The sequence below is a fragment of the Xenopus laevis genome, chromosome 2S (assembly GCF_017654675.1).
Source record: "Xenopus laevis strain J_2021 chromosome 2S, Xenopus_laevis_v10.1, whole genome shotgun sequence".
Lineage (NCBI taxonomy): Eukaryota > Metazoa > Chordata > Amphibia > Anura > Pipidae > Xenopus > Xenopus laevis.
This window is the reverse complement of record NC_054374.1, coordinates 62,009,041-62,021,209: the sequence shown is the minus strand read 5'-3', so window position 1 is coordinate 62,021,209 and position 12,169 is coordinate 62,009,041. Positions and strand designations below refer to the sequence as shown.

General features: G+C 38.3%; 1 protein-coding gene across 1 annotated transcript in view; it reads right to left on the bottom strand.

The window, feature by feature from the left end:
* Positions 1 to 12,169, bottom strand: part of dstyk.S (dual serine/threonine and tyrosine protein kinase S homeolog) — a 36,878-nt gene that overhangs the window by 21,155 nt on the left and 3,554 nt on the right. Inside the window, 1 exon segment of the mRNA NM_001093619.1 lies at positions 3,843 to 4,231. Within this exon segment, the coding sequence (NP_001087088.1) occupies positions 3,843 to 4,231 (389 nt within the window).

Genomic DNA, 12,169 nt, shown 5'->3' with positions numbered 1-12,169 from the left:
AAAGTTAACAGAATACAGAAAGTGCAAAGCTGCTAACATCTCAGGAGCCACTAAAAATAGAAATGCAAAAACTCAGCCACTTAATGTGTTATTGGCAATTTCAGGCGGTTAATACCTTTCACCAGATATTACAAAGTAAACAATATGATATTTAGAATAACTTTCTTAAGAAGTGAGGGAGGATAGAGATATTTTTTCCACTCCAAAAAGATGAATGAGCCTCACTTTATCTGAAGCCCAAAAAAAGTTGGCACCCTGTGTAAAACTACATTCTCTTGTTGTTTATAATTTACAGTGTCATCATTTTTTAAAAATGCGTTGTAAAGAGCAAACATGCAAATCAAGGCTGGGGAAACGTGTGGCAAATCTAAAAAAAGGAGGTGATTAAGAAACGACACCACCTATTTTAAGTGAACGATATGCTAAATTTTGAACATACAATTGTATAAAACACTTTTTGTTACAAAATCAGGGCGTTTTTTTTGTGTTTTTTTTTTACTTGCAATTTTAAGGTCATATAGAAAGTTGGGCTTGTACTCTGACAATAGGTTTCTAATGTATCACCTATACTGCAGCTAAAAAAAGGTATGAAATGGAGACTGGGTGAAACAATGCAGAAGATCTGAGACAGTAAAATTTTGTTTCATTTTAAAAATGTTGGCAGGTTCTGGCATAGAAACTGAAGTAAGTGACTCATTTTTTATTGTTTAAAGGACAAATTTACAAGTAAAGTAAATCAATTGAGCCAGATTTATTTTTGAAAGTGAATAATTAATTTGGTGTTAACATCACATTAACTTAACAAACACAATCTGCTGCATGATCTTTCCAGACCTTCAGCGCCACGCCTTGACTGGATCTGATCCCGATTCCTCCTCTTCGTGGGACCCCCTCCAGCCGGATTTTCTGCCTCTACCCCAGGTAAGTGTTACACAAATACACACTTACATTCACACAGATTTTTGGGGGATCACGGCACACATTCATGGCACTCACACAACCAGCAATTTGGCAAGTGTACACACATATGCATTGGTTTTTTTTTTTTGCCTGAAAAAAAAGTTTTTTGCCATTGCACATAAGAGTATTCACTAACCACACTGCACATTTTCAGCTCTGCGAACGAGTTGTCCTCCGTTAATCTAGTAAACTGTGATACTGACTGATTATTACATTAGGTGGAAAAAAAGCTTAGATTTTAGCGGTTTTATTGGATTTAGTGATATTATTGCATTCCTCACAGTTCTTGGTTATTTGTTTTAGCCCACAGAACTTAAGCCTGCTATATATCCATTTGGGTGCCTCTGCATGCCACATAGTTTGGTAAATCTATGCATATTGGACATGAAACTGTTCAGTAGACGCCTGGTACTAATTTTTCTTTTAAATGTGGGTGGGACATGTAATGGGGTAAAATATGCAAGCTTATGAAATTTTCATAAAGTTAATAAAATTCCGCATTTAGCATATCTATGCAGTTTGGTAATTAGCAGCACAGCAATGTATTTACCCATTTTACATTGGTCAGAATAAAATATATATATATATATATATATATATATATATATATATATATATATATATATATATATATATATATATATATATATATATATATATATATATATATATATATATATATATATGAATCTGCAGCTCAGTAATCCTATAATAAACAAGGGAAAGTTGTGCTCACCACTAATTTTTAAAAACCATTAGGCGGGGGTGCAATGAGGCTGTGACCACAAAATACATATAGACAAATACAAGAGTCCTCTGCACTCAAGCCATTATCAATATATTTAAGACAGAGACATTTTGTGCATACTGCTACTGAAAAAAGCCTTACCCTTTAAACAAAACAGGGATTGTTTGTCCATATATTGCAATATATTTAAGCTGGCCAACTACGTCAAAGTCATCCCATATCTGGCCAGTCCTATGCTCAATTTTCATCCGATTCATTAAGAAATGAAAAGCACAACTTTCCCTTGTTTCTTATAGTTATACAGGAGCATTGACCAGCTCCATGTTGTAGCTCCCACGTGTTGCAGCTCTCACCCTTCCCAGCTATAGTCAGGTGATCCCACTGGTGTCTAATAAAAGGGCAGCCAAGTTTGGGAGTTTTACTTTGAAAGCAGCTAGTAAGTTGCAGGTAAAACTTAGTCCCTTTGTAAAATGTAGAATGAAGCAATAGAATTCTTAATGAATCAGATGAAAATGGAGCATAGGACTGGCCAGATATGGGATGACTTTGAGGTAATTGGCCATCTTAAATATGCTGCAATATATGGACAAACAATCCCTGTTTTGTTTAAAGGGTAAGGCATTTTTCAGTAGCAGTATGCACAAAATGTCTTTGTCTTAAATATATTGATAATGGATTGAGTGCAGAGCTCAGTAATCCTGTTGCAGATTCTGAACAGTCCCATTTCTAAGCAGTATCTTTGGAATATTAACCATTGTATAAATTACAGCTGCCTTTAATGAAATTCAGGGACTCTGCTCAGCAGGGCCAATGAGAAGTAATTTAGAAGTTTACAGAGAGTCAGTGACCCCCTCCCAGAGCTGCTTTATAAAAGACATAAAAAAGTAACAAAAAAAGGTGGCAGGTGAATGACCCCTTTTATTGGAATTTAAAAAATATAAAATGCGGAAACAAATCCTTTAAAACAAATTCACTTTTCCTCTCTCACAATCATTGCTATATTGATACATATTACGACTGCAAAAAAAAAAAAGTTTCTGAAGCAAACAGCAGTTTTACGGTGTGGCTGCCCCCATGGCTACATAGCAGTTATTTATATAACAATAGTAGTGTTTCTGAAGCAAACGCAGTAGTTTTACTAGTGCAGGGCAACGCTGCATTATATTTTTATTACTTTAAAAAATTTAATTTTTTGATGTTACTGGTCCTTTAAGTGACATCTTGCCCAATAAACTCACAAGACTAGTATAGATGACACAGGAAGAGGAGGGAGTTGTTCTACAGTTTAACGGGTAGATGACAAATTATTTAAAGGATCAGTAAGATCAATTTTTAAAAATTATTAAGAAATAACAAAGATTTAAAAGTTTAATTTGTCCTTGTGGTTTTTTTTTTTCGTTCTATACTAACAAATCTTTTCAAAAAAATAAATTGATGTTATTGGTCCTTTAATACCAGAAATGTATGACAAGACAAAAGCTGAACTCTGAACTAAGTGAAAGCAAGTAGTAATAAAAAAACAAAAAATATTAATTGCTTTTACAGCACATCTGTTATAAAGAAATTCAATAATATTTTTAATAATTTCCAGTGTGAGCTCTGCACACACTATTGCATTATTATGTCAACACTATTATGCTTTTATATCAACTTATTTCACAATAATTTAATGAGAGGTTATTCACTTACATCAGGCCTTTTAAAATATTACCTAGTATGTCATATATATACTCATACATAGATCATTATAAGTTTTAGCAGAACCCAATTTACATACTAGCTTGTTTTTGGACTGTAGAAGGAAACCCATGAAAATGTAAAGAGAAATAATAAAAAAACAGTAGTGCCAAACTCAAACCCAAGACCTCTGAAAATGAATAATGCTAACTACTACCACAGCAATGCCTTACTGAACATGGCTATACAACGCAAAAATCCCAACCCTGCGTAGGCCCCCAGCCTAACACGCCCCCTCCCCCCCAGCCTAACACGCCCCTCCCCCCCAGCCTAACACGACCCCCCCCCCGGATTTTTGCGCCTAGGGGGTTGAATTCTCCTTTAAGCACCAATATAAACCTACACATGCATACACAGTCTAGCTATTCTTTAAAAAAAACAAAAAAAAATGTTGTACCTGTAGTAGCTGGTGAGGCAGGGTGACCTCCAGCTCTGCCAGTCTATGTGCAGGGTCTTCCTCATCTTCTGGTACATCAAGATCTTCTTCTGGAATGGTATCCCATTTGCCTTGATGTGCTACCAGTTGATGCACAAGTTCATACTGCTCTGGCAAGGCCAGGCTCACCAAAGTCTGTTTTCCATGTCGAAAACGAATGCGCCTTCTCTTACAACACTCTATGTCACCATGTGTGAGGATAGGAAGCAGCTGGCCACCTAGTAGACCATTGGCTACACGTCCCCGACCACTACAATTCTGTCCTAGGATGAAGATACAAGGACGGCAGCGAACAGTGAGCTTTAGATATTCCTCCTCTTGCCTAGGAAAAGTGATGCTGTGTAGTTGTCCTAAAAAGTATCAGAAAATAAATGAACATTAATGTTTTCAAATCAAAGAGAACAATACATTTTTTTTAATTTATTTATTTTAAACAGATTTTAGATTTTTTAACCTTTTTATATCCACACATGGTAAGTTGACAAGGGGACACTATGGGATTTCAAATACTGCTCCATGTTTAGTCTGCTTCACTATGAAAGTGGATTATATACAATAACATAAAACACATATATAGAGAAAAAAAATATCAAGTACCACTATAACCTTGAACTGTCCTGATGAATGGTGCTGGACACAGTAGAATATGAATAGAATACATATGCTGGCAAGCCTTTGCTATGGTATCTACCAGTACAAGCAATTATACACTTGGGATATTGTCTCTTCTGACAGATGCGAGGCATGTGAGCCAGAGAGCATCTAAGGGCGTTACATAGTATGGCTGCCCTTCTATTGATTAGACAAACAGCCCAATTCACAGAAACAGCTGAAAGAAAAGTACAGCATACCTCTTCTTCTTTTCCTAATCTGCCAATGCATCATATACAAGCAGATATGGTCCACAGGCAGTCTTCTAGCAGGCACAAGACCCTATCTGACAGATATCCATAGCAGAACAGCTGTACATGCACAATTTTACCTGTGCAAGCATGGTCAACTTAAGGAATATTACATTTGTGGCCTTCTAAAGCCGAATATACATTAGTCATTATAACTACCACTGCTATCAGCATGAAAGCAGCAGTTATTAAAATGTCCATTTGACTGTCAGTACAGCCATACGCGTTATAAGAAACATGTAAAGTAACGTAAATAGGAGTGAGGCGGACCTTCACTCTGAAATGCTAAGTTTGTTGTTTCAGAAAGGAGGACCTTCTGACACCAGTTTATGTGCTTTTGCCAACAAGTTTCTCATAACTTATATTGGGGACAGAAGAAGGGCTGCAATTATTTCAAATCATAAAGGAAAACTATACCAGCCCCTCCCCCACCAAATGATGTAGGTCTTTATAAAAACATATTGCATAAAATAGCTCCTATGTAAAACCCTGCTTCATATAAATAAGCCATTTTCATAAAAAAAACATGATCTTTAGTAGTATATGCCATTGGTTAAGCCTAAACAGAATATTTTCAAGAGAAAATATATAAAAGGACACATCTCTACCATATATTCCAGTTTGGTAGGATTCTTTAATTGGCCACTTAATATGATTGTCTGTTGTTTAAGTATTCATTCATTAAGTCGATCTTAATGAGATCACTGAGGTGTAAAAAGACTTTAGGCCTAAGTTAGACCAGGGAAAATGCTTTATACCTCAACTGCTCAGAACAGCAAACTATAACCCAAAGCCTAACACAATCTATGTATAAAGACATGCAATCCTTGTATGCAGAACTGGTTGTGCAGTATGGCCAACTTCGGCAACAGTGCCAACAAAAAAAGTATTTTTCTATACATTTCAATGCTTATAGCTAAATAAACACATTGAGGTTGTTAACCCTTATTGATAAATCTCCCTTCCACAGAACTATCTACATAATACTTAATGTAAAAGCACAAGTAGTGTTTTGAGGAGTTTTCTTCACCAGGCGTCTAAAGCGCAGTGGGCAGTCTCCAACAAAAATCTCAAATTAAATGAACAAGCAACCTACAAATCATACGACCGTAGCACAGAAATGTCCACGTCTACTGTTTTTAGTCAACAACTGCAAGATCTGTGATTGCAACTGTAACTCAAGAAGATTGAAAAATGTTTTGTCACCTGGAACTATTAATTGTACAGGCAAAAAAATAATTAAGAATAATTACCGGTGCTATTACCATTAAGTTACTTCAGCAATTGCTTTAAATCTCCTGCAGGGATACTGGCACATGAAATATTAAGTCACTTTTGTAAAAACATAATAAATTCAGTGGCACTGTATAATTAAATTATGATCAAGAAGGCAGTTTCCAGTAGAATGACTTAACGTTCATAAACTAACAGGATTTGGAATCATTCAAGGGCTTTTTTGCATGTAGGTACATAGGGCAGTTTTGCCACTACTATATTAAAACCATTTGCAAGTACATTAGCTTAAAGGAGAAGGAAACGAAAAAAATATAACTGACCCCATTATGTGTGAAATCAGGCCCCCTCCTGAAACGCCATATTAAAAACTGTGATTCCATAACAGCTTTTGCGCACCAGCATCTCAAGTCTTGCTGTTTTATAAAGGTTGGCGCTGCCATTTTCAAATAGGTACATCACTTCCGCCCTGCACCCTGACGTCATCTTACAAGCATGTCTTATATGTATTTAATGATATACAGGCTATTGCCTTTAAAAATACACTGGGTTAGGCAAAAAAAGAAATACTGGACGTAGTTCATAGTTAAAAATAAAGGTATGCGTCTTTTCCTTTATTTATAATACATTACTACAGACCTCAGTCAGACAGACCTGTATTTCGCTGGCTTGATTTATTGCTTTAAATTGCAGGTCAGCTCCTGCGCTCGCTCACTGACAAGCTGTAAACTAAAACCAGAGCGAGCGCAGGAGCTTTAAAGCTTTCCTTCGTGTCTTAGCAATAGGGAAGCAGGCTCGCGATTGGAGCTATAATGAATGAGGCGGGGCAGAGAGGTCAGCGATGACGTACAGCTCTATCACGTTACTGCAACATCTTTGCTACACAGGGAACAAATCGGATTCTAGTGCGCATGCGCAGGGCACCGCTGCTAACCATTGCGCATGCGTGTGCCCTATTCAGAGGGATTTTCGGACTGCAACCAGGGTATGATTTTATATACATGTTTAAACTTTTTTTTTAAATGATTGCAGCACTTATATTGAGGAGGAGACTAATGAGAGAATGTTTGATGTTAAAGATATATTCTCTTTATTGGCAACAATTAGAGCTGAAGTTAATTTTTGACTTTCCTTCTCCTTTAAAAGACTCCCCATATTCAACTCTCCATGTACACTTTCAGATCTTCAGAATTGCTCCATATATAATAAAGCAAAAGTATAATTAATCAGCATATGATAAAAACCTTTAAATTGTTTGATGTTAATTCAAATTATATTTAATTGTGTGTGTAACTTCTTCTAATTTCTGTTTAAGGGAACAGAGATTTGCTTTATCCCATCAAAAGTAACACAGGCCTCTAAACAGGGAATATGTAGTATTTGATATAGTCAAGGTATTGACATTGTAAAGAGGAATTAAAGAAAACACAAGAACATTCTGGGAGAAGGTGGGTGTTAAGCTGTAAAGGGAGTCACATGCCCAAAAGCATTATAGAATTGTTCAAGTCTTACACTCTCATTCATGGAGATGAATGAGAGAGGAAGGATTTGAAAGAAAATTCAACACAATTAAAACACCAATCACTCTAAAGCAACAACAAGCTAAGTAAGAATTTGAAAATAAAACAGTACACATTCGGATTAACTTAAAGTTGGTAAACATACCATTTTGCTCCAAACTATCAAACTGCAAAGTTTACTAGTTAGTACTTTATGAAATTTTTGAAAATCACCTGAAAGCTTGTGTTTAACACCACTATTTCCTTACATGCAAAGATAAAAACTTACTAAATATGAACCACATAATGCAATAAAAACACTCAAAGTATCATGAAGAGTGACTTGGAAATAGAAATTACTGTAAGTAAATACAATTTCTCTATTCCCAAGTCACCATGGCAGCCAATCGCCAACAATGGGATATACCCAAGCTAAAAGCTTTCACCTTGCCAGCTTTCCGATAGGGCCCTGCTGGAAGCTGGGCCGCCCAGGATGTAGCCAGAGCTCTGGTCGAATATGCCTTAAGGTCCTTTAGGACCTCTCTGCCAACTGGTATTTTAAGACAACAGAACAATCCACTTGGCAATCCTCACTTTAGATTGAGCCAAACCCTTCCGCAGGCCTCTAGGAATATGGAATAATTTGTCAGTCTAGTGCCATGTTTGTTCCAGATGAGAAATGGCAAAACTAGATTGATGTATGCTAGATTCTCTCATCCTCAGTTTTGGGTTTGAGGTAAAATTATGGCAGAATTATCTCAAGGTCTGAATTAAAAATGCGAGATAACCTTGGGTAGGAAATCAAAGACTGGTCTCATAACAACTTTATCTTTGAACGCCAGAGAGTGTGTGTGTGGTTCTTTAGCGGATAGTGAAATTATTTCCCCAACTCTACATACTAATGTACTTGCTACCAAAAATAATATTTGAAGTGTAGCGTGTCACTCAGACTTTCTCCAAAGGTTCAAAAGAAGCAGCCATCAGAGCCTTAAAAACCATAGGAAGGTCCCAAGGGAGAACATGTGGACCAACTCTCTTCAGGGCATTGAAGAATCTTGTGACAAGCAAAGTTGTGCCTCTCAACTTTCAGGCAATCAATGGCAGATGATACATCCTTTAGGACAGGGATGCCCAATCTTTTGAACAACATTTAAAAGTAAAAGGAGTTGGGGAGCAACACTAGCATGAAAAATATTCTTGCGGTGCCATATAAGTGCTGTGATTGCCCATTTGGTAGTCCGTATGTGGATTGTCAACCTACATTGGGGCTCTGTTTGGTAGTACACCTGGTTTTGATTTAACCAAAACTTGCCTCCAAGCCTGGAATTAAAAAATAAGAACCTGCTTTGAGGCCACTGGGAGCAACATCCAAGGGGTTGGAGAGCAACATGTTGCTCATGAGCTACTGGTTGGGGATCACTGCTTTAGGAAGACTGGACCCTGCACCAGAAGATCCTGTCAACTTAGCAACCTCATTGGTGTCTCCACTTACAGCTGAAGTAACAGAGGGTACCAAGGCTAACTCACCAATGACGAATTAGGGCCATGACCAGGTCACCCTCAAGGTCTATTTTTTTTAGCATTCACCATAACATAGAGAATGGAGGAAAGTCATACCTGTAGATCTTGCTTCAATCAAAAAACAAAGCATCCACCGCCTATTGAGGGCAGACAAGGATTCCTTGAGAAAAACTTTCAGCATTTCAGCACATGAAAGCATGTTAAACCTGCTTAATTGTATTCTGCCCAGTCAATTATTGGAGAAACTTTTCTCATAAGGTTTGATCTTTTGGTGCCTCCTTGCCTTTGGATGTAGGCTACGGTTTTAGTACTGTCCAACCTGATCTTTGTCCACTTTTGCAACATTTCCTGAAAGGAGGCCAGCAGTGCCTGATGTATCGCTCTTAACTCCAGAACATTGGAGGAAACGGACCGGAGGTCCCAATGCCCCCAAGCAACCTGCTCGTCTAGCACTGCTCCTCAGCCTGCCTCTGAGGCGTCTGTGGTGATCAAAATTCCAGAAGGCTCAGCAAGAGGTAGACCCCTGTGAAAGATTTTCTGGGTTTAGCCACCAGGCCAGACTTAAGTTCCCCTCTTCCAACAGACAAAGAAGTTGATTCAGCCTTAATGGATTAAGAGTTTCCAATTTTATAAAAAGTCTTGAAGGGGCCTCATATGCCACCATCTTTCCGTCTGTATAGTAGAGGACACCCGCCCCAGGACTGACATGCATATCTTTACGGACACCTAGGCTTGGATTGGATGGCATTCTAGCAGTGAAGGGAATACAGGGTTATGAAAGATAGTTCGCAGTACAAGTCGATCCAGGAAATAGTCAGATTGCCATCTTGGAGTCAGGCGCAGATTTGCGGCAAGGCCGCAAAGGCCTGGGCATGGGGCTGTAAGAGGGTGCTTGTGTGGAAGTCACCTCTCCATGCTGCCAAAGATCAAATTTGCAGGAGAAGAACAGAAGGGACTCAATATTAGCAGATAGACAGCACCACACGATCGGATATTTTTCTTAAAAAGCCTTTATTAGAAAAAAGGGCTTTTGTTGGACAGGAATACATACCCTTTTTTCCAATAAAGGCTTTTTAAGAAAAATATCTTATCATGTGGTGCGGTCTATCTGCTAATATTGAGTTTACAATTCGGGTGGAAGAGGCTACCTGAGATGTGCACCTGATTACATTGGACTCCGCTGGGGAGTGCTGACTCCTATTCACCATTGCAAGAACATAGGGGAAAAATAGAATGGCAAGGAAGGGTAAGGGAGAAAATTTTAACAGAGGATGAATGGACAAAGTCAATCTCCTGAGACTGTAGGCCAAGGGCCCACGAAGCATTGGCTCTGCTTTTCTCATTCTGCATTTTTTCTGCAGGTAAAGAGAATAGGATCTGCTCACTTCCGCTTATCTGTGTAGCTGCACTGTCTGAGAGCAGGAGATCATGGAGCGGAGATTAGCTTGAAAAGCAATAGCATTTCTCAGCTAAGCAGATATGCAGAGATGTGAAAGTGAGAGGATCCACTTCTCTCAGCCTGCAGGAAAAGTGCAGCCTCATACTGCCTTCTAGTAATAAATTTCAACCAGTTTGTAATCAATAAAAAGCACACATTCCTTACATAAACAAGCTATTTCTTTACAACTCTGCAGGCTTCAAAATACATTTGGTGCTATTTTCCGGCCCAAAAACTGTTGTGGCGGACAGGTTCCAACCTAGTATGTTAGGTTGCTCAGATATTCAGGTGCTTCTAAGTCAGCTGAATAAGATATTTAACATTATTATATATTTAATTAATATAAAACAGCAGTCAAATGTATTCTTGGGTGTCTAGAAACCTGCAATATAGTATTTCTTGTAAAATAAAATGGATTCATGCACTAAATATTTTCAATTACTTGGAAATTATAGTATCTAGTCTTCAAGATGTAAAGCAATCATTTTATAATGGCAAAAACAGAAATGCAAAATACAAATAATTGTTTCACTAACATGTGATGGTGGCATATGTGTGACAATAAACAGCCTTTAGTCTTAAGTAAAGCACATTTAGAATTTTGTACAGATGTGTACGCAGTAAAGTTAATGTACACAGCACTGTAGCAGTTCGTGGCTGACTTTCACACTAATGTAAGGAATTCTTGAAGAAGCTACCACGTTCCACATAGAGGTTACTAGTGCAGTACTTCAGTCAATTTTGGCAAAGACAGGAATTAATTCTCAATAACAAAAGGCCCTCTGATCATGCAACAGAGAACTTGTGTTCCAAGTTCCACAGGGGGTGATATATAGCGGTAACAAAGAAAAATAGTAGTCCATAAAAAAAAAAGAAGAAAAAAAGCCTATGAACTTTTATCTCAAAAAGGTTTGCTCTTCAACTTCATAAATGTAAGTGGTTAAAAAAGCATAAGCTCAAGAACAATGTGCATAACAAATGATTGACAAAACACTGTAAACTTGCTTTCGAAGCCTAAGGCTAAGAGCAACACGTGGCTGGGGGGGATCAGCTTTTTTTTCTCCCTGCACCTTTGTATCAATGCAGTGAAAGGAATAGATGTGTGCAGACAAAAGAAGTTGATTTTTTTACAAAGACGCACACTAGAGTTCTGCGCGGGCCCATTTTTTGGGACCCGTACCCGCAACCTGCAATCTGCAACCCGGACCCACATTCTTACCCGCTTGGAGCCGCAAGTACCTTATCCGCAACCCGGACCCCACTGACCATCAAGAATCAGGAAGTGCCATCATTGTAAACTGGAAGTGACATCATCAGAAGTAGACGTGATCAGAAAAAAAAGAGGAAATATCGCTACTGAGAAGACCCGCAAAACTGCCGACCCGTGTCTATACCCGAACACTGAACTTCTACCTGCAACACGCAGGTTTTTGCGGGTAACCCGCGGGTACCCGACCCGCTGCAGGACTCTTACGCACACACTTTTGCATTTTTTGAAGGGAAATCCACATGGCTGAACAGAGGCCATGTCTGAACACAGACTGACGGCGTGTCTTTAACTGAAGATACGCAAAAGAACAGACCAAAGCAGATTGCTTTCTTATTTTGTAGGCAGACAACCCTATAAAAAGGTGGCCATACATGGGATTTAAACTGCCAATTCGGGTTGTTTAGACCAATTCAGCAGCTTAGCTG